The sequence below is a fragment of the Symphalangus syndactylus genome, chromosome 8 (assembly GCF_028878055.3).
Source record: "Symphalangus syndactylus isolate Jambi chromosome 8, NHGRI_mSymSyn1-v2.1_pri, whole genome shotgun sequence".
Lineage (NCBI taxonomy): Eukaryota > Metazoa > Chordata > Mammalia > Primates > Hylobatidae > Symphalangus > Symphalangus syndactylus.
Window position 1 is genome coordinate 120,902,718 of NC_072430.2, and position 23,150 is coordinate 120,925,867.

Consider the following 23,150-nt stretch of genomic DNA (forward strand, 5'->3'; position numbering starts at 1 on the left):
TAGCTGGGACTACAGGCGCCCGCCACCGCGCCCGGCTAATTTTTTGTATTTTTTAGTAGAGACGGGGTTTCACCGTGGTCTCGATCTCCTGACCTCGTGATCCACCTGCCTCGGCCTCCCAAAGTGCTGGGATTACAGGCATGAGCCACCGCGCCCGGCCTGTACGAAATCACTCTTAAACCAGTGCTTTGAAGGGCGTTCTTAATGATGTTTCAGCAAAAATACAGATCAGCATGTCAAGGCAGGGATATTCCCAAACGTGCCTGTGCAGAAGTTAAGACCTGGACCCAGGAGTCAGACCCCCACATCCACCCCACCACTCGGTAGCTGTGTCACCCGGGACACATTGCTGAACCCTTCTGTGCCTCCATTGTCTCATCTGTAGGTTAGGAATAATAATAGTGCTCACTTCACTGGGTTGTTTCCAGGACTAAATTATACAATATATGTGAATATTTAGAACACTGACTGGCCCCTAATAAGCACTAACTAAATGTTCATTAATAATTGCAATTCACACGTAACAAAGAGAGGGTAGGAAGCAGCCATGAAGCCTTTAGACTCTCAGGGCCATGCTGTGCCTCCTTCTTCAGTGGTTCTTCTGGCTGGAAATATTGCTTCTGGAGGGTTGCTGAGATGATGCCCCATGGGCATCATCAAATAATACACAGGAAACAGTGTATTATTTTTCACAACTTTTTTTTTTTTTTTGAGACAGGATCTCACTCTCCCACCCAGGCTGGAGTGGTTCAGTGGCATAATCATAGCTCACTACAACCTAGACCTCTTGTGCTCAAATAATCCTCCCACCTCAGCCTCCCGAGTAGCTGGGACTACAGTCATGGGCTACTACTCCCAGCTAATTTCTTTTGTAGAGACAGGGTCTCATTATGTTGCCCAGGCTGGTGTTGAACTCCTGGCCTCAAGTGATCCTCCAGCCTCAGCCTCCCATCAGTGCTGGGATCACAAGTGTGAGCCACCATGCCTGGCCTATTTCTCATAACTCTGTCCGGGGCATGAACCAGGAGGTAAGAGAACCAGGAGACCTGGAAGGAGCTTCCCCTCTCTGATAGCAGAGGCAGGCCTGGGATTCCCATCCATTGCTCCACCCACTTGTGGTGGGGCCTGCCAGCTCCATCCTACACTGCCAATGATCCAGCTGGGCTGGGACATAGTAGCCCAAAAGTTGCCCACTGTACTGAGCAGGCAGCTGTCTCACATGTTGCTGGGTCTGAGGAGCGCAGGATGTACAATTGGGACAATTTGGACCACAACCACACAAAATTGCTTCTAATCTAAACTACTTCCTTCTTCCAGTGCTGTCCAGAAGTGAGATGGAATTTACTGAGCACACACCATTGCATTTCCAGGAGCAACAGAATCAGAGGGAGCCCCCAGCAGTGAGTGTCAAGAAACTCACAGTGGAAGACAGGGTAGGGACTCAAGAATAGATCCATATGGATCCTTATAGATCCATATTGCTAACATTGCCACTTGCTTACCTGACTTGGGAGATTAGAATAACCTTTTCGTTTTTTACCCCCATGAAAAAGTTATCCCTAAATGCATTTTCACTTTATGAGCCAAGGGTGGAGCCAAGGAAGGGTGCTTGGGGGTGGGCTCATGAGTTTGGAATCTGATCCTTTCTTGAGGCTTGAGCCGGGTGAAAAGCAAGGGGAGGGTTAAGGCATTCAGACCCCTGCTGGAACCCAGAGGATGTGGAGTCAGCTGTCTCGTGATACTACTATTTTAAGACACTTTGAGATTTTGAAATGAATTGAAGATGGAACCAGCAGCAGGGAAAGGCACCTCTTTATGACCCCTTGGTATACTACTAAGAGAGCTAAGGTGCCTGGGGCTTTTAGTGCCACCTTACAGAAATGCCCTGCAACCCCAGCACACTTGTGTGTGTGCAACACACACACACATACACACTCATTCCTGGGATTGCCCCATGTAAAACTCCATGGGGTGTAAAATAAAACACCCTGGACACCATAGCTGTGGGTGCTTCCAGGTGCTCCTCCATGCAAAGACCCCAACGCCACCATCCCTCCCAACCGCCATTACCCCTTCTGGGCTTTCAGGGCTCCCCCCTCCACCACCACCCCAGAGAGGAGGAGTGAGACTGTGCCAGGAGCTGAAGTCCCCATCCTCACTCTCGTGCTCACTAATTGATTATGTGGCAGCTTAATTGGCTGATCATGCATATGTGGAGGTATTTTCAGAAGCAAAATGCTCTTTGTATGTGTGTGCTCCCCAAAGGAGAGCTGCTTGATTTGGGGCATTTGTGAGGGCGGCACAGGTGTGCCAGCTCCCCTGGGGACAATGGATGTGTCAGGGCAGGGATAGAGTGGTGGGGGCAGGCAGAGGAGCCCTAAGTTCTGTCTGAATCTGTGTGGCAGGCCCTCATTCCGCCCTGGCCCTGCCTGCCTTTCCACAGTAGCTTTTTAATATTCTCTCCGCTTCTTCTATTTCTTATTGCTCTTATTCCCATTTTTCTCTGCCTCCCTCTCCTGTTTCTTTTCTGTTTTTCCCTCTGTCCCTTGCCATTGGAAGTGTGGTCTCTGAACCAGAAGCATCAACAGATGCTCCAGACCTACCGAATACAACATCCTTGCTCCAGACCTACTGAATAGCCTGCATTTTGAGAAGACTGCAGATCAATTACATGCACACTGATGTGTGAGAAGTGCCAGTGAGTCTATTCTTCTTATTTCTTCTTTACCAGCCCATAGCTTGATCTCAGTCCTTCTCCTCACCCCTCCCACCTTCTGTCTTTTTGTTTCCTGTTCTCTTCTGCCCTCTGGCCTTTCTCTTTTTTCTTCTTCTTCCCTCCCTCCTTCATTTCTTCCTTTCCTTTCCTTCTTTCTTCCTCTCCTTTCTGCCCTTATTTATTCATCCTTTCACTTACTTATTCTCTCTTTTCCCTCTGATTCTCCACACTTCTTTCCTTCTGTATCTATTTCCCTCTCTTTGCCCCATCTCTTCCTCTTCTTCTTGCTGAAGCTTAAGAGAAAACACAAATGTCCTTTCATCCCCTCCTGCCCCATGCCACCCACTGTGCTTGCCCACCCAGCCCATCTCCTTCCTTTTCCTCAAACTGTCCTGAATCTAAAGTGAAGTAAGCCTCCTGTTGAAGCAGGTGGTGTGGAAGCCCCAGGCCCGGCAACCCCACCAGGCAGCCCTGGGTCGTACCTGCAGAGGATTTTTTGTGCTTATGGCGATGACGTGGTACTTGTAGTAGCACAGCTCGCAGCTCCAGCAGCCCCGCTCGCTGATCCACTTGATGAGGCAAGGCTGATGTGTGCACTTGACCGAGCCATCACAGCGGCACGGGCTCAGCAGCTCCCCCTGCAGGGAGAGAGCAGAAGGTGATGAGGCTGAGACCTACAGTGGCTGGTGGGTGAGTGATGGGCGAGAGGGTGGCAGCTGCAGCCTGGTTTGGGCCACCCAAGTAGGCCACAGGCTTTGTTTGGGGGCACCAGACTCCACGGAGGAGGCCTGGGCTCCCGCACCCCCACCATGAGAGCCAAGCCATGTTGCAGCTCAACTAACGGCTCTGAGCCCCTGCTACTACTTGATACAGCACAGTACTATTAATTACTAGGGTTCTACGAAGATGAGCGGGCTGGTTTCTGCGGAAGCCTCTGCTGTTCACAGTGGGGTGTCAGGCTGCAGAAGTGTCTCTGTAAAGGCTCAGCCAAGGGTTGCAAACTCAAATGCCCTCAAGGACAGACAGGCAACAAAATAACAAAAGCTAGCTAGTGGAGACTGAATTGGAAGGCTCAGACCCAAGCTAAAGGGAAAGCCACCATCAGCTCTAGACAGCGTAGATGTGGGGATCTAGGAGGTTGGACAAATGCCCTCACTGAAGGCCTGGGTCCCGCCAGCCACCCTTGGGCCTGGCTGGGGGTAGCTGGGAAGCCGGTTTGGAGGAGTTGGAATCAGAGAGGCAGAGGACTCAACTGAGCAAGATGGTGTCAGGATTTGAAACTTCCTTTGAGTGGATGGCAGCATTGGGCTCACTCTCCAGAACTTCCCATGACCATATGTCAGATGACCGTGGCTGAAACCTGTGTTTTTTGTTTGTTTGTTGTTTTTGGAACAGGATCTCACTGTGCTGCCCAGGCTGGAGTGCAGTGGCATGATCGCGGCTAACTGCAACCTTGATCTTCTGAGCTCAAGTGATCCTCTGGCCTCGGCCTCCCAAGTAGCTGAAACTACAGGCATGCACCACCATGCCAGGCTAATTTTTTATTTTTTGTAGAGATGGGGTCTCATCATGTTGCCCAGCTGGTCTTGAAATTACGGATTTCTATCTGCCTCTGTAATCATGCACTTGACTGCAGACTGTAGAACCAGCTCTTCCTTCTAAGATTCCTGGAATCATATTTCTTTTCCATTTCAACTCTTATCACTCAAGGATCTCACTGTGGCCTGGCTGAGGTTTGGAATGTCCTTTTACACCTGGTCTACCTGTCAGCTGTTACTGTCTTCAAGATGATTCGAATGCCACCTCCTACTGGGAGTGGTCCCTGACTTCTCCAGGTTGAGCACAGTGCTTTGAGCTCTGAGTGCCTTATGCTGAGTGACTTGGGCACATCCCTGTTAGCACACTTGGCACATCATTATGAGGATCTATGCATATCCCTGTCTACCCACCAGAGGAGCCCCAGAAGGCAGGGTGAGGTATTCATTTTTGCACCCCTTTCCTCCAGTGCCAAGCCCTAAATAAGTTTTCACGTTTGAAGAAGTACATGAAAAAATAAGTCAAGTGTCTTCTCAGGTTGCCTGCACTGCCTGGAGGAACAAGAATGAGAATGCCCACTCCGTGAGAATGGGAACCACATCTATTTTGTTAACTCTGGGAACAAACATCTTGCTCAGTGCCTGGCACTCTGTATTTGTGCAATGAATGAATTTGGCAGAAATGCTCAGGTGCTCATCCCCGTGAAACCCTCCTTGGTTCCCCACTCTGCTCCTCCAATAACAACAGGCCCTCTTTGCTGTGGCTCCAGGCCCTTCCCATACGCTCTGTTATAGCATGGCCTCATTTGCCCCTCACAGGGACAATATCTTATCCATCTTTGCAGCCCTAACATCTAGTAAAGGGCCTGGTAAAGTTTGATACTCAATCCAACTTTGAGAGCTGAATGCATGCATATCTGTTTTATGAAGGAGAAGTTTTGCTTCTCTAGGACATGGCCAGCCTTTGACTACAGGTAGGCAGCCACCTCCTGGAGAGGAGAAGAAGAGGCTGGAGATACCCATGTTGCTGGGCATTCGGCACACCCATCAAGGCCTAAGGGCCCTTGTACTGAGGAGCTGCTATATGGCTCTGAAAAGGAAACAGGAGGGGGTGAGTGGAGAGACATGCTGGGGGCAGGGCGGAATTCCTCATTATTCGTGGCAGTATTTCCTAGGCTCATTAATTCTAACAGGATGAGCTGGGTTTGATTAATCGGGTTGTTAAGCAGCCATGTCAAATTGCCCATCAGGTAAGAGACATTACTTCTGGTCCCTGGCAACAGTGCTGAGCGACAGTGAAGTCTCCACGCCTTGCTTCCCAAGCAGCAGCCAAGAGACAAGGCAGGAAGAGCTGCTGCCTGGGGCACAACTGATAACAAGACCTGGGCTCTTGTTGTGGGACCATTGGGGCTCATGGGAGCCTCCCGAGCCTCAGCATGCTAATCTGTGTGGAGAAAGGAGGAGCGTGATCTGGCCTAATCCCAGTGCCTGGCTAAGGGACAAGAGGCCAGGACTATGCTGCTTCCCCTCCAGCGAAACATTCATTTTCCTTTAGGGAGAAGAAAACCCCAAAAGGCAGCATAGGGACTTGCTTCTGGCATTACAAATATTAGAAAGCAAGGATGGTCCAGGTGCGGTGGCTCACGCCTGTAATGCCACACTTTGGGAGGCCGAGGCAGGTGGATCACTTGAGGTCAGGGGTTCAAGACCAGCCTGGCCAACATGGCGAAACCCCATCTCTACAAAAAATACAAAAGTTAGCTGGCCGTGGTGGCATGCTCCTAAAATGCCAGCTACTCAGGAGGCTGAGGCAGGAGAATTGCTTGAACCCAGGAGGCAGAGGCAGAGGCAGAGGCAGAGGTTGCAGTGCCAGCCTGGGCGACAGAGCGCAACTCCATCTAAAAAAAAATAAAAAAATAAAAAAAGAACAAGAAGAAGAAAATAAAGCAAGGACAACAAACTGTTAGAAAAGTTTAACTTTGGTAAAGGAAAAAGGAAGTAATGATTGGGTATTTGCTGTGGGGGTTGGGTGGAATCCAGAGAAACAAACTATTTTAACTCTGGCATTCAGGCAAATTTTGTAGGTTATGATTTAGTGTATTTCTATATACATTTCGGGGAAAGCCCATCATCTTTTTAGTGTTTAGGGCTTCTAAAAAGCTTTAACAGGGACTCTTTGCCAACTACTGGTCAGACCTGTATGTCTCCAAGAACAACAGATGTGGAAATGAGCCAGATGGATTCAAGCTAAACTTAGGAAGACGCTCTTTGCAGTAAACTCTGTTAAAAGCTACATGGACACTGAGATGAATTCTCGCCCCCTCTACCCTAGTAAAATTCTCTCAATGTAAGAGATATCCCTGATTGAGGAGAAAGGTTAAATGACTCACTCAAGGTCACACGGGCGTCAGACTCTAAGCTTCACCACCCGCTCTGCTCATCCGCCTTCCATCCTCTGGATCCTGCTGCCCCACCTGCACCTGTGCCTGTAAGTCTCCCCTTCTCCAGGTCCCACCCCAATTCCTGGCCCAGCTCAGACCCTCAGCCAAGTCTCCCATCATCACCCACAGTTTGGCACTTCACCATTTTCAAATGCTCTGCGATTAGAGCTGCTCCTACATACCCCCTAGAACTGAGCACATCAGCGATGTACAATTAAGGTGTGCTACTAATTGAACAGGCCCCAGGGTATGGGAAAGGACAAGCTCCTCTGGCCCAGTTACTGAGGCTCCAGCATTTGGGCTGGAAGGATTACTGTGATCTTGTTTGCAGAGCTCAGCAAACTCCATAGATCAAAGGGACTCATTAAATGCAAAGGGCGCCAGACACTTCCTCAATGATCTGCTCAGAGTGCCCTGGGAATGACTAAAACAAGAAAAATGGGATCTTCTCTAATCATCTGCCCCCCAAGGGACACATTGTGAGGGAGTGGTTAAGAACATGGTTTTGGGAAACAGCCACTTTGTTTTTGAGTGTCTGTTCACCAGCTGTGCAAATTTAGCCAAGTGTCTTAACCTCTCTGAGGCTCCATTTCTTCATCTTTCCGTTGCAAGTAACTCTTACCTCCTCAAGGGTAGTTGTAAGGATTTATTTTTTCCTTTGAGACACGATTTCACTCTGTTGCCCAGGCTGGGGTGCAGAGTGGCATAATCATGGCTCACTGCAGCCTCGAGCTCCCCAGGCTCAAGTGATCCTCCCACCTCAGCCTCTTGAGTAGCTGGGACTACAGGCACATGCCACCATGCCCAGCAAAATGTATTGTATTTTTTGTAGAGATGAGATTTCACCATGTAGCCTAGGCTGATCTCAAACTCCTAGGCTCAAATGATCCTTCTGCCTCAGCCTCCCAAAGTGTAGGGATTACAGGCATGAGCCATTGTGCCTGGCCTGTAAGGATTAAATGAGGTCATGCATGCAAGAGTTTGACACAGTGCATGGCACAAGTAAGTCCTCCTGTTAAACTATTACAATTCTAGCTCACATTTCTGTAACAACTTTAATTTCATGGTTTTTTCTTCTACAACTCTGTTTCCTACTGTCACTCTAAGACAGGTGAAATAGATAAGGAAGGGAATGACTGCCTAAAGAAAAGAGTCAATTGAGTCACCAAGAGCAGTAAAGATTAAAGAATTGTCTAAGAGACTCTGCCCTTCTGGGATGGATAAGGGACCCTGACTTCTAGCCCAAGATTGTTCCTTGTGTCACCATGGGGACACTGGGAGCATCTGGGGAAACTTCTTTTCAGGGGATGCCAAACAGAAGAAGAGTGCAGGCCTCTCGTATGGGTTAAGTGGGGTCGTGCTAGAGGCAGGAGGCAGGAGGCAGGAGGTGACCCTTTTAGCCTTGGTTGTGATGGAGCTGGTGGGAGGGAGAACAGATGTATTCCGCTCACCGCAGTGGGAGACCATAATAGGCCTCCCCAAAATACGAAGGCGTGTTGAGCTAAGACAATTAAGAAGCAGCAGATTTAGGAGAGCTCTCTGCTCTTTCTCTATTTGCATAAAAGCAGGACATAGATTTACAAAGACAAAAGTTATCCTGCCTCCCCCTCTCCATCAGGAGAACAAAGGTAAACACTGAAGACAGCTTTAGACCCTCATCAGCCTCCAGATGACACCAGAGGAATTTATATATATCTATATATGAATATATATAAAAACATATATATATATAAACTTGTATATATATTTTTTTTGTTGTTGTTTTTTTTGGAGACAGAGTCTCGCTCTGTCACCCAGGCTGGAGTGCAGTGACACGATCTCAGCTCACTGCAAGGCTTACTGCAATAGAGGAATTTATATTAACAAGCTTTACTCACTGAAGTTCTTCTGCCCTTTGTTTTCTTCCCCCCACCCCGAGTTGCTGCCCATAGAGACTCAAAGTCCTTTTCCTTTGTCTTGCCACTTCTCTAAATATATATTGTTTTTGTTGAAGATGCTATATTAGCCAGAGTTCTAAGCCAGTGAATTACCTTTCATTTCTCCCACATGACACACACTGCGTACCCTAATAAACTTGCTCATTTTTCTCTTATCTGTCTTGTGTTACAAGGTCTGTCCCAACTAGGAACTTGTGATGGTTGAGGAGAAATTGTTTCCCTCCCAACACTGCCAATAACACAGCAAGCTGCAGACACCAGTCTCTAGTTGTTTCTCCATTTATAGATTTCTTTCTGTTTATTTTGAGCTTGTTTCATTTTTCACCTCTTTCAGTCTGAAGGTCTTGCTTCTGGAGTCCCTAGGTTACCTGGTTGCCGTGGTAGTGACAGGTAAACCAAAGACTTCCTTTTCTGCCCACACAGGTTTCAGGCATCCCTGCCACTGAGTAGAAAGAAATAAATACAGTCTAGTGCAGCAAAGGCAGTCCTGTACCATGCTGTAGTTTGGAAATTGGAGAGAACAGAACAAGGAGACAATAGAAACATCAGCCTTCGGGTGCAGTTTAGGGACATATTCCTTTAATAAGACTAATATGGTGGTGAAAAGCTTGGACTCTAATCTCAGGAAGACTTGGGTATATCCAAGCTGTTACAATCTGTGTGACCCTGGGCAAGCTGCTTAACATCTCTGGGCCTTGCTCAATTATCATTTATTCATTAAATATTTATCTACTATGTTCCAGGTTTTGTTTTAGGTGACAAGGATACTGCAGTGAATGGGACTGACTAAAATTCTCTAGTCAAGACAGACAATAAATATGATTAAAAAGTAAAGCATATGTACCTAAGAGGCTGTTATGTGCTATGGAGAAAAATAAGCAGGGAAAAGGGAAATGGAATAGAAAGGAGGGGGTGAGTTGAAATCCTACATAGGGTGACTGTGTATGAAGGCTTCACTCAATGGAGGTATTTGAGTGAAGAGCTGAGGAAAGTAAGGGAGCAAGCCATACAGTTATTTGGGGGCTGAGCCATCCAGACAGAGGGAACATCAAGTACAAAGGCTCTGAGGCAGAAACATGCCTGGTCTGTTCTAGGGGAACCAAAGAGGCTGGTGTCTCTGGGATAGAGTAGTTTAGAGGAAGAGGAGCCGAAAATGAAGTTAGAGATATAACAGGGATCAAGAGTCAGGGGACAGATCAGGCCAGGCTTGTGAATCATTTTAAGGACTTGGCATTTGTGAGTGAGATGGGCAATCATGAGTGTTTTGAGCAGAGGAGAGTGGCATGATCTGATCATGTTTGACAGGATCACTGGCTGCTCTATTGTAAACAGACTGGAGGGAAATAAGGGCTGGAGTTGTGTTCATCCAGATGAGTCACGATGGTGTTTTGGATCACTATAGTAGCAGAGGAAGTCCTGAGAAATGGTCAGTTTCAGGATACATTTTGAGGATGTAGATATTAAGATTTGCTGATGGATTGGATGTGGTAAGGAGAGAAGCAGAAAAGTCAAGAATGATGCTAATTTTGACCTGCACAATGAGAAGGATAGGGAGTTGCCTTTAATCGAGATGAGAAAGACTGAAGGAGTTGCAGGTTTGGAGGAAAGATTGGGAGCTCAGTTTCAAAGTGTCAGCTTTGAGATGCCTGTTAGATATCCAGGAGGTGATGTCACATAAGTACTGAGAGATATGTTAGTCTGGAGTTTAGGGGAAGGTCCAGGCTCAAGATGTAAATTTGAGAGTCATTTGGTGTACAGATGGTGTTAAAAGCTGAGTCTGAATGAGACAACCAAAGCAGTGAGTATAGGTAGGAAAAGGAAGGGGTACCAGAGGTGATCGCTAGAGGATGCCAATGTTTAGAGGTCAGGAGATGTAGAAGAACCAGCAGAAGAGACTGAGAAGGGAAGCTCAATGAGATGGCAAGAGGACATTTTTCCAAAAGCCAAGAAGACGACACTGTTTCAAGAAAAGAGGGAGTAATGGACCTTGTCAAATGCTGCTGATGGGAACCAAACAGTAACCATGGACTTGGCAAGTTTTCTTTCTGGTTTCTTCTATTTTCTTAGTGCAATATGAAGAAAAGGCATAGGCTGAGAGTGAAGATTGGCGGGGGAGGTCCTGGATGTCTGAGGACTGGTATAAAATAGTCATCCAGGAGAGTTCTATGGTGATTAGACTAGAGAAATAAAGTATGCTCATGGGCAGCACGAAGTGTCCTTTCTATTAAAATGAAATAGCTCATCTGTGAAACTGAGGGAGGAGGGTAGTAAGAGACTCTGTTTAGCTCCATGCCTGGCACACAGTAAGCTCTCAGTAAATGCTGGCTAATAGGTAAGAGTTTATAGCAGATCTCCTCACCTCTACGCCTACCTTCTCACCCACTTCAAATGTTGATCAATTTTCTGGCTTCCTTTCTTTCTCCTCTCTGTAACATTTTCTTATTAATAATTCTATTGTTATAAATATTTCACAGTTCTACATGCAAACACTTTCACAGACATTATACCACCTACTACCTCAATAGCTAAATGAAGCTAACAACAATTTCCTTCACTTTATAGATGAAGATAGAGAGGTTGTTACTTGCTCAAGAAAATGGAAAAGGAGGTCTCTGGAACCTGTCTGTCCATCAAATTTACCCATATCCTCTCTGCCCATTGCAGTGACTCCTGCTTTCTGTCTCTACTCCCACCCACAGCAGCCTGTCCATCAGACCCTTACCTTCTTTGTCCCGATGTAAGAGATGGCCTTGCTGGCTCCCCTGTTATCATATTAACACCAAGACAGAAACCATATTGTGCTTTCCCCTGAGTCTCTTTCCTCTAAACCAGTTCCTGGTAGGTAGTATTTGTTGGGGATTAATTGATGTGTGTTTATGTTAGGGGGTGGGACAACATGGGGTTTTACTTTCCCTTCACACTTTATTTACAACCCCACCTTTGGTGAGGGGGAGATATCTGTTAAGACAAAGTTAAGGGACAGAGGTTTTTGGAAGCATAGCAACCCATTAAAATTTGCTCTGAGATGGAGTCCACATTAGCAGGAAATGTCCAGTTGCCTTGTAGTTGTTCCACTGTGAAGACTCAGAGAACCTAAAGCCTTGAAATCAGAATTTCCCCTCCAGGGTGGAGGTGGAGCCCATGTGTGTTGGTGTGGGGAGGAACGGGTATAGGAGTAGAAAAATTCACTGGATTTGTGGAGAAGAATAAGGAGAGATGACATAGAAAGTAGGAATTCTCCAGTGTCCATATTAAATCGTCTCTATGATGACAGACTTGAGAGAGAAAGTACTGTTTTGTAACACTTCTTGGACTCCTATATTTGAGGAACCAGCTGACAATAAGGCTTGTCAATAACACACACACAACCAACTTTATTGGCACAACCAAACTGTGTGTGATATTGACCAACTATTTGTGTCTGTGATCTGGGTTGGTGGAAAGGGTTTGGCGGGGGAGGAGACAAAAGTGGATCACCAGTGGGGCCAGCGAATAGAAATAAGCTAGGAGAAACCAGAAGATTCCAGTGTCTTCTTCCTTCAGGACACCAGGCAGTAATTTCTTCACTCTACAGACCTGTGGGAGGTCAATGTATCCTGGTATCAGGATCAAGAAAAATGAACTACCAGGAAGACCTTCTTTCCAACAAAGATTGTGGAGGAGAGACGAATGGAGAAGGGTTTGACTCCTGCTGCCCTAGAGAATGATTAAGTGAGTTTCCCCCTTATCTGTGGGAGACAGGCTGGTTGGCAAGATGACCTTCAAAGATCCTCTATGGCCCTAGAATCCATTGCTGTTCACAGACCAGCCAATCTGAATTCTCCTCATGTGGTGTCTGATAGTGTGTGAGCAGCTCTTTGTTTTCTGGCTGGAGTCCGTCCCAGCCAATCCTTTAGCTGCACCACCCGTCCATGGCATTTCACATGCTCCCTTCCCAGTCAGCTCACGCCGGGCTTCTCGCTTCCCTCCTGATGGCACCAAGGCCAAGTCTTGGCTTCAGGAGACTAACAGTGTGTTGACACTGGCAAGAGGAAATAAGGCATTGTTGCAAGATAATTTGATTAAAAAAAGAAAGAACTCTATTACTAGGGAAAAAAGATTTAAGGCCTTAATGAGCTGTAGTTATCTACACGAAATCCAATTAACCACATAATTATTTCTAGTTCTACTCTCCTACCAGCAGCTTACTTTCGCACAAACACACACACACACACATGTTTAATCTGCTTCCGTCTTCATGGAATATTTTCCAGCCTTTCTGCTCATCATTTTAATGTAAAAACAAAACAATGTAAAAAGAGACAAGGAAAACAAACAGATCCAAGCCAAACCTTCCAAACTATGTTTTTCATTTTCACAATAATTATTTTGTTCCTGCAGTGCTTTTCTCCCTATAATTTTACTGGTATAAGACAAATGTACCTATTTCCTCTAACTGCCTCTAAATTTACTCAACTGGTACTAGAAAGAAGAACTTAGCCTCACAATAATTGAATTTAAATAACATCCAATTCTATGAAGTCAAACATGATCTGCATAATAAACAAACCAAGCTATACGGGGGCTGGTGGAAAAAAAAGGTCACGTTTAATGTGTACATTTATAATCATATCTGTATTTCTAATGACCTAAATGTGTAATATACTGTCCGTTTGTCTTTCTGCATAACTCATCATTACCATCACCATTGTTACCAAACAGCTACAATTAAAGACTGACCTGCTCTCAGTTCTCCCCCTGGCTAAATAGAAAAACATAATTTAGATAAATCTTGCATAACCAGAATTGGGCTATTTGTATATGGTGGGCTGGGCCTGTTTTCACGTTCCAGGCCACTACCCTGAAATTTCAGGGATGCCAGGTCACCGTGTTCTCTTTTTCCCCAGAAATCAAGCCAAGGCAAAGGCACAGGTCCCCTGGCAAGTTAAGTGGCAAATAATCTTGCCTCTTATGAGCAGCCTTCCGTACACAAGCAGAGGGATCCCAGCCTCAGCTGTGCAAAACCCTCATGGTGTTCTTTGTAGGAGCTATGGTGAAATTCTTCAAAAATTAATTTTCAGTCACTGTAATTAATATTCAGTGTATTCAGGGGAAACAGCAGATGTTGCAAGTGCAAATGAGCTGTGATGACAAGTTACACTTCACTAATGTTCCGGATCATGGCCCCAGGCACTTAGAAACACTTCTGTGTATCGCTGACTCTTACAAAGCAAAAAAAGCAAGATCTTTCCTAAGAATCAATTCCAGCTCTGCCACCCTCTCAGGCTGGCAGCCATGGGCTTAAGCAATCTAAGCCCTGATTTCTTGGTTCTCAGAGTTTAGCATGTGTAAGAATCACCTGGGAGGCTTCTTACGCATTCAGAAGCTCAGGCTTCACTCCAGAGATTCTGATTGCATGAAGACCCTCTCTTCTTCTCTTGAGGTAAGGTTGGCTGAGACTCATTTTGTGAAGCGCTGGACCAGATACTCTTCAGCAAATCTTGTCTCCTACATTACTTTAAGACTCTTCTGTATACAAAGATAAAAATAAATACTAATAGCTGAAACTTACTGAGCACTTATCAGGTGCCCAACCCTGTATGCAAGTATTGACTGCTGGGTTCAAATCCTAGTTCTTCCACTTGCTTGATGAGGGATGTTGTGCAACGTACTTACCCACTCCAAACCCCATCCACACCATCTGCAGCTATAGCGCTTTGCCAGTGCTTCTGCTATTGCTGCAGCCTCTCCTGGTAACTCACACCTTTGAACATGTACTAGAGGCTAGGTATTGTCCTGAGCACCCGATAGGCGTGGGGTGATACAGCATGGTTAGCGGGGCCTGCAGAGCTAGGCTGGCTGGGTTGAATCCTTGCTGACCTGGAGTGAGTTTTCTCAGGGGTAAAGTGGGACCAAAGATACTTCCTGCCTCCCAGGTGCTCATGAGGATTCAATGGGATAATACAAGGTGAGGGTTTTTGTTTTTTGTTTTGTTTTGTTTTGTTTTTAGAGACAGGGTCTTGCCCTGTCACCCAGACTGGAGTGTAGTGTGGCGATCTCAACTTACTTCAGCCCTCAACTTTCTGGGCTTAAGCGATCCTCTCACCTCAGCCTCCTGAGTTGCTGGGATTACAGGCATGCACCACCATACCCTAATTCTGTTTATTTTTTGTAGAGATGGGGTCTCGCCATGTTGCCATGCTGGGATTACAGGCATGAGCCACTGCACCCAGCTGTGAGATGTTGTTAGGACCCTATCTGAAACCTAGGGAGTGTTTATTGTGGTGTCATTGTTGGCTTTCATGTACCCACCTATCCACACTTCATCTCTTCACATCCTAATAAAAAGAGGTAGGGAGAGGACACTGCTCTCTTTGCTTGTGGACAAGGGGTGCCTTCCATGTATGGCCTTCCCAGGCACCACACTTTACTGCCTTGTAAATGAAGTTCATCAGTCTGAAACCTGAGAGTGTGTAGTTGCCTGGGAGCCTAGATCATGTGTGTGGGTAATTATGCTGAAAGCCACCTGTCTCCAGGTGTGGCTAATGGCCCTGTTGTGTCAAGGGGAGGAAAGAACAAAACAGATACCCCATGGCTGGGCGCGGTGGCTCACGCCTGTAATTCCAGCACTTTGGGAGGCCGAGGCAGGTGGATCACGTGGTCAGGAGTTTGAGACCAGCCTGGCCAACATGGCGAAACCCTGTTTCTACTAAAAATAGAAAAATTAGCCAGGCGTGGTGGCACATACCTGTAATCCCAGCTACTGGGGGGGTTGAGGCAGGAGGATCGATTGAACCTGGGAGGCAGAGGTTGCAGTGAGCCGAGATCGTGCCACTGCACTCCAACCTGGGCAACAGAGCAAGACTCCATCTCAATAAATAAACAAACAAAGATAAATAAAAATAAAAGTACAAAAAAATTACCCGAGCCTGGTGGCGTGTGCCCGTAGTCCCAGCTACTTGGGAGGCTGAGGCAGGAGAATCGCTTGCACCCGGGAGGCAGAGGTTCCAGTGGGCTGAGATCGTGCCACTGCACTCCAGCCTGGGAGACAGAGCAAGACTCTGTCTCAAAAAAAAAAAAAAAAAAAAAAAAAAAAATCAGATACCCCAGCCCTTTCTGCACCTGCCGGCCTCCATGTCTCTTCCTAAGGACTCGCCCCTCCCCAAGCCTTCTTCCTGCGCATGTGTGTGTTTCTACCTCCTGTGACCGGAGGAAACAAACAGCATCTCCTCTCCTTACCTCCCGGCTTTCAGGTAGGGCTGTGAGCTTGTGTGTTTCTAGGAGCAACTGGGGGTTTTGTTTTGCCTAGAGAAAGTGAAAGCAGGGCCCAGAGGGTAAAATGATCTGCAATTTTAAGAGCTTAGCAAGGAAAGGGGAACAGGAGAAAGAAAAAGAAATCTCTGCCCTATCATTTTCTCTGCCCACTTTACATTGCAGTAAACATTTAAATTGTTTTTCAATTCTTTCTCTATGTGGGACTTGTATTTCTTCTTCATTATCAGCTTCACCATTATACTCAATTTAAACTGAAAAGCCTGCCACACAGAGAGGGCACTGGCCTTTCTGAGGGTGGCGCAATGGGGCAGCATTGAACTAGGAAAAAATTGAAGACCAAACCCTGCTCTGGGCTCAAAGCGCCAAAGGGTGGGTCCTGCGCCCCTGGGAGATTGATGCCTCGTCGTTCTCACCAGGTGATAGCCGTGCCAGAGTCTGCTGAAAACCTGGCCCAGTTCTTTTCACACCTCTCAAGGAAACATACTATTCCTGAAATCTTGGCTCCAGTTCCCCGTCAGGAATAAGCATGCTAAGTAGAATCTGAATTACTATGGCGTGTGAATAGACTTCGGTCTGTTGACTCCAAGCTTCTGCTAAGCTGCTCCAAGTGGCTGTAGCTTCTGTTATCTTGGCAATTTTGTTTTCTGTTTCAAAGAATTCTACATTCCTTACTTCTAGAGCTGGGAAGGGCCTGGTCATCAAAGGTCCTCCTCCCCTCCCCCAGCATCTGGTCAGACTGCCTACCCCCAGTCCTGGCAGATGGAAGGGAGCTCTGGGGTCTTCCTTGCTCACCAGTGCCTTCCAGTTTTCCCATTCTGATCCATATATGAAAACCAACATGAGACAGGGCCAAAGCTCATAGAACAGCCCACACCTCTGCACTCAGGGATCAGGGGGATATTTATGGACCAGCACTATTTCCGTCCAAAGGAGAGAGGCCATAGCCCATGGTCTTCTTCTTGTTTGTTATGTTTTGTTTTGTGAGATGGCGTTTCCCTCTTGTTGCCCAGGCGGGAGTGCAGTGGCACAATCTCAGCTCACCACAACGTCCGCCTCCCCTGGGTTCAAGCAATTCTTTTGCCTCAGCCTCCCGAGTAGCTGGGATTACAGGCATGTGCCACCACGCCCGCCTAATGTTTTTGTATTTTTAGTAGAGACAGGGTTTCTCCATGTTGGTCAGGCTGATCTCAAACTCCCCACCTTGGGTGATCCACTGGGCTCGGCCTCCCAAAGTGAGCCACCACACCCCTCCCCCATGGTCTTCTTTTAGGAGCCATTCAGCGGCATTGGTTGAGCACTGACTCTTAGCCCTGGTGTTGAGAACTCAAGAGGGCACCTGCCCAAGAGACAGTCACAAATGAGGACACACTCTCTCAAATCCAGATGGATTCTCAGCTTTTGCCATGCTTTTTAGGCCTGTATTTCACTTAATTAGTAGCTGGTGTATAACATATTACCTTTTTTATTTCAGATGACTAGATAGTTAAACAAGCAATCAAGACATGCTGTTCTCAGTTATTTTCTGGGATTTGGTGACCCAAGCTCATGTTCCCCATCCTCTTATGCTTCACAATTATTTAATCTTCATTCATCTTCTGCTCAACCATTATCCATCCATCCTGAAAAGCTCTATTTTTAAATTCTATTCTCATGTCATTGATCATTTCAACAACCACTTTCTTTCCAGACTATTTTACCAGTCTTTTAGTTTTTTTTTTTTTTTTTTTTAGCAGGGTCTGACTCTGTTGTCCAGACTGGAGAGTACAGTGGCACAGTATGGCTCACTGCAGCCTTGACCTCTCAGGCTCAAGTGATTCTCCCACCTCAGCCTCCTGGGTAGCTGGGACTACAGGTGTGTGCCACCACGCTCAGCTAATTTTTGTATTTTTTGTAGAGATGGCGTTTCACCATGTTTCCCAGGCTGGTCTCAAACTCCTGGGCTCAGGAGATTCACCTGCTTTGGCCTCCCAGAGTGCTGGGATTACAGGCGTGAGCCACTATCCACAGCCTCTGTTAGGTTTTTAAGGTATGTTTTCCTGCTACATTCGAGATAGCCATGGATGTACGTGCCCAGAGGCTGGGAAGGAAAAATTATTCCCATCTTAAAATATCTTAAATATGTACAGATTTATTATAAATCAAAATTTTCCTCATAACTACAGCCCCTTCCCACACATAAAATTCCCCCTAAATCAGGAACATAATGTACAGCTTGTTTTTAACTTGTATTTTTTCATTCACACTATGTCACAAAAAAATTCTCTTGGTGATCCATGATTTCACAGATCCTGTCCATGAGTTTCCTGAGAAGACAGTACTGGAATGGAATTACTAATTCAAAGGGCTTTTTTAAGGCTGTTACACATACTGCCAAATCGGCCTTCAGGAGGATGACACGAATTTCCATCTATATCATCTGAGCATGTCACTATCTGCTGCTATTGCCCCATGTTTGAGGTCTTGTCCTTTCTCCTCATTCTCATGGGCAACTGTCAACAGCACCACCACTGTGATCCTGAAAAGAAAGGCTCAGAAGACATAGACATTCTGGGTTTTGTTTTGTTTTTTTCCCCTACCTTTCTTTGCACTGTAGGGAAGGAGTGGGATGTGGCTGCAGGACTGAGGAAGAGCTAAGTCAGAAATGAGCAGCAGTGCAACTGTGGCAATCTTGGAGGGGGATCTCAGCCATGAAAGAGAACCAGGGGGTGCCTTGCCAGCTGGAGGCTGCAGAATCTTAGCTTGGGTGTTTTGCCTTCTCCGTGGAACTGACAGATGACAGGAATGACTTGGAGTATTCTTATCAAGCGTCTCAGCATAGTCAGTCTCTGAGATGGCAAACTTCAGGGCAAAGACACTGGGGCTGAAATGTCCCACATTTAAAACCTGTCAGTCAGATAACTGCCCACCACTGCCCTCTGTAAGATACCTAGATATGGGAACCCCACACTCTTCCCCAATAAGACTCTTGTGTAACTAAAAGACTTTGTGGTTAAAAACATATCTTAATCTAACCTGTATTTTCCCTGCTGCAATTTCAGCTTTTTCCTATCTTTTCATGGTGAAGGAACATCACACAGGCTTTCAGATCAGACAACTTCTGGCTCTGTCATTTACTAACTGTATCAGTTAACACCAGCTGCTGACTTCACTTCTGCATATGCATTCCAAAATTAGTGTCTTAAAATAACAACTACTTATTACTTTTCACAAGCCTACAAGTTGGCTGAATGGTTCTGCTAATCTGACTTGGTTGATCTTGGCTGGACTCACTCATGCATCTGTGCATTGGCTGGACACTGTCTGATTCAGCATAGGTTGACTGTCCTCTGCCTCATGTCTCTTATCATCCAGTAGAATTGCCCAGGCTTGCTTGCCTGAAGGCAGAAGAGTTCCCACCAGCAGGAGAGGGCAAGCATTTTTCAATGCACGAGCACCTTTCAAGCCTGTATTTGCATCAAGTTTGCTAATGTCCCACTGACCAAAGCAAATCATGTGGCTTACTTCAGAGTCAGTGTGCGTAGGCATTACCCAAAGAAAGTGGCTATAGGGAAGCATGAAGATCTAGAGCCATTAGTACAATCAATCTACCACATTAACTTTGTGACCTTGGGCAATTTCCTTAGCCTCTCTGAGCTTTAACTCTATAATCTATAAAAGTGCTGAGTTTTTTGGTATTCTTTGCTATAATGTATGTAAAATGTCTGCTACACAATAAACATGCCATATTTATTAATTTTCTTTTCCTTTTCCATCACTTGAATGTTTTCTTAAATGCATATATATATATATGTCCATCTCTCTCTCTCTCTCTCTCTCTCTCTATATATATATATATATATATATATATGACTTACTCTATCATCCAGGTGAGAGTGCAGTGGCATGATCACAGCTCACTGCAGCCTCGACCTCCCAGGCTCAAGTGATCGTCCCACCTCAGCCTCCCAGGTAGCTGGAAGTACAGATGTCTGCCACCACACCCAGCTAAATTTTCTTGTATATTTTATAAAGAAGGGTTTCATTATGTTGCTGAGGCTGGTCTTTAACTCCTGGGCTCAAGCATTCCACCCACCTTGACCTCCCAAAGTATTGGGATTACAGGCATGAGCCACCATGCCTGGCCCTTAAGTGCATCATTCTTATGCATTATGTTATACATACAAAGCTCGAAGATAGTAATAATAAACATTATTCCCATGGCTTCTGTTGAATCCCCAACTCCTAGCCTGTGCCTAATCAAGTGTGCCCTCAATTCATTCCAATGGTCTGGAATTTGGAGACTAAAGGAATCAAAGAGTATCTCTTCCCTTTGTTCCTGGGACCATCAAGTTGTGAAATGACCTCTTGGCTTTCTGATCTGGGTCCAATACCACAAATGAAATAGAAAGGAGTTAACACATTTGCATTAACTGATGATTCTTAATAGAGGCAATAAAATGAGAAACCCCCATTTCCTAATTTAAATGTGGCTTTGGGGATAGGATAAGTATCCTGGCCGCTCCTTAGCTAATCAGGCTCCAGAAGGGACATTAATTGCAGCCAGCCCATCCTGCTGGGGAGACCCAAGACTGCCAGCTCCCTTGCTGAGAATGGAATAGAATTTTAATTGGCTGTGAAAGCATCATGGCAGGAAGTACAGGGAAGAGTTGGTCTGCTCACCCAAAGCAGGTAAGGGAAGCTCCAAGGGAAAGGACTCAAACAGGTGCATGGCAGCAAGAACCTCCCATGCTCAGGGGCCTTCCTGGCTGCAACACCACAGTTCCAATTCCAGGGCTGGACTCCAGCCTAGGTGAAGGACCTTCTCACACTTGGGCGATCAGTACTGGAGCACGGAGCCTGTGAATCTTCTCATCTCTGTGCTTCCCCCAACTTCCATGAGAGAAGCACCACATAGTTACGGTCACTTGTATTGTCAATCTTCGACTTCAGAGAGGTCTCCAAATACAAGCTCAACTCCCCAGTGTACTGTGTGTGTGCCATTTGTCCATTTGTATGGTTTGAAGCAATGGCACAGCATTCCTGTACTGTTGTTTCAGGGCAATGTGAATTTATTTCACTCAAATAAATTAATCTAACTATGCTTAGGGAAAACTTGTTCTCATGGCAATGAGTATGTCCTTTCTGCCATGGCAATTTCTGGAACACAAATATAGAAAAGAATGACATGTGAAGGTCAATAGACGTGACTATGAAAAACAAGGCAATGTCACTTTTTAGCATAAATGTACAATGATGTATGTGGCTTTTGGAGAATGTTGGACAAATTACTTCACCTCTTGGTGCCTTAGTTTTCTAATTATTAAAATGAGGGCAATAGTATTCCTGATCTAATAAGGCTTTTGGAAAGAATAATATGTAAAGAGCTTAGAATAGTGCAGAGTCTTAATAAACATGTCCTCGTGATTCCTTCTAGTGAAGTGACATAGAGAAGTGGGACCAGTTATTGACCCACCCACGCTCTGTCAACCTAGTGGTATAATAAATCTGTTGGCAAAAAGCAAAGCAGAACAACAAAAAAACGCAAGCAAAATCATTGCTTTCAGGAAACTATTTTGTGAGACAGAAGCTTGATAAAAATTCAGAATTTGCAGTAAACTCTACTTCATTAATACTTTAAAACTCACAGCAATAAACCATCACTTAGAACAAGTAAGCAGTTTTGTTTTTATCGTGCATTTTGATATTTATTTTCAATTTTTTTTTTTTTTGGGACGGAGTCTCGCTGTATCTCCCAGGCTAGAGTGCAGTGGTGTGATCTTGGCTCACTGCAAGCTCTGCCTCCTGGGTTCACTCCATTCTCCTGCCTCAGCCTCCCGAGTAGCTGGGACTATAGGCACCTGCCACCATGCCCAACTAACTTTTTTTTTTTTTTTGTATTTTTAGCAGAGACAGGGTTTCACCATGTTAGCCAGGATGGTCTTGATCTCCTGACCTCGTGATCCACCCGCCTCGGCCTCCCAAAGTGCTGGGATTACAGGCGTGAGCCACTGTGCCTGGCTATTTTCAAATTTTTATTGAAAGTTCATCACAAACTCAGTAAGAAAAGTGAGCAATACATTGAAGAGGACCATTGAAAATGGAATTTTAGGCTGGGTGTGGTGGCTTATGCCTGTAATCTCAACAGTTTGGGAGGCTGAGGTGGGCGGATCACTTGAGGTCAGGAGTTCAAGACCAGCCTGGCCAACACGGTGAAACCCCGTCTCCACCAAAAACACAAAAATTAACCAGGTGTGGTGGTGGGCACCTGTAATCCCAGCTACTTGAGAGGCTGCGGCAGGAGAATCGCTTGAACCTGGGAGGTGGAGGTTGCATTGAGCCAAGATAGCACCACTGCACTCAGCCTGGGTGACAGAGTGAGACTCCGTATCAAAAAAAACAAAAATAGCATTTTGTAATTACAAAAATGTATTTATAAAGATATAAAGGATCCTAATTTGTAATGCCCCCCAAACTCACACCTCAATTCCATTTCTTCTCTTACAGCTCCTTTCTCCATTCATACTTCCTGTCTCTTCATTGAGGAATAAAACATCCTGGTTTAAGCTCAGAGCATAGGAATGAAACTAGGGAAGAAAAGACATGAACAATGCACAGTGTTCTCTCCGAAATGGCAAGAACTTTATCTCCTAGAAAAAGTACTCAGAAGTCCTTGGCCTTTGGGAAAAAAGAGCTTGAGGAAGATGACATTGGTTCATGTCCTTAAAAGGCAGAACAGGCCTCCCACTATTGAAAAGAGCTCATTCCCTTCCACACCTGGTCCTCAGATCATGCTTGGGTGCCCAGGCTCCTGTGCTTAATCTTTCTTAACTGGATCATCAGTGCTTGGGAAATGGTCAGGATAACCATTTGAAGAGATAATTGACTGCACAAATCAGCTCACCTCTTCAAGGGATAAATTTTCTCACACTTTCTGGTTCTGTAATAGGTCAGGGGGTTGTTGGAGACAGAGCTGGCTTTTTCCCTGATGTCCAGGGTCCTGAAATGAAGTATGGCTGGGCCACTTGACTGGGAGTGCAGTTACAGAAGCCAATGCTAGTGCTGCAGAGAGTGCCGATGCCCAAAGTAGGTGCATCTCTGATGGTGTAAAGGATGAAGAACAAGCTCTGAAAAAGGTTAGGTAAGTTCCTGGCTTTCAGTCTGTCCCCTCCACCTGCCAAGTGAGCAAGTCTGTTCCTCTTGCCAAGTGAGCTGCTGTTTTTCTCATTGGTTAAATGGGATGTTGGATAAATCATCTCTACTAGTCTGACAGTTTTTTATATTTAAAGAT

General features: G+C 45.8%; 1 protein-coding gene across 1 annotated transcript in view; it reads right to left on the reverse strand.

The window, feature by feature from the left end:
* MARCHF4 (membrane associated ring-CH-type finger 4) overlaps positions 1 to 23,150 on the reverse strand; it is a 110,303-nt gene that overhangs the window by 22,827 nt on the left and 64,326 nt on the right. Inside the window, exon 2 of the mRNA XM_055290555.2 lies at positions 3,199 to 3,354. Coding sequence (XP_055146530.1) covers positions 3,199 to 3,354 — 156 coding nt within the window. The remainder of the gene's footprint in view (positions 1 to 3,198; positions 3,355 to 23,150) is intronic.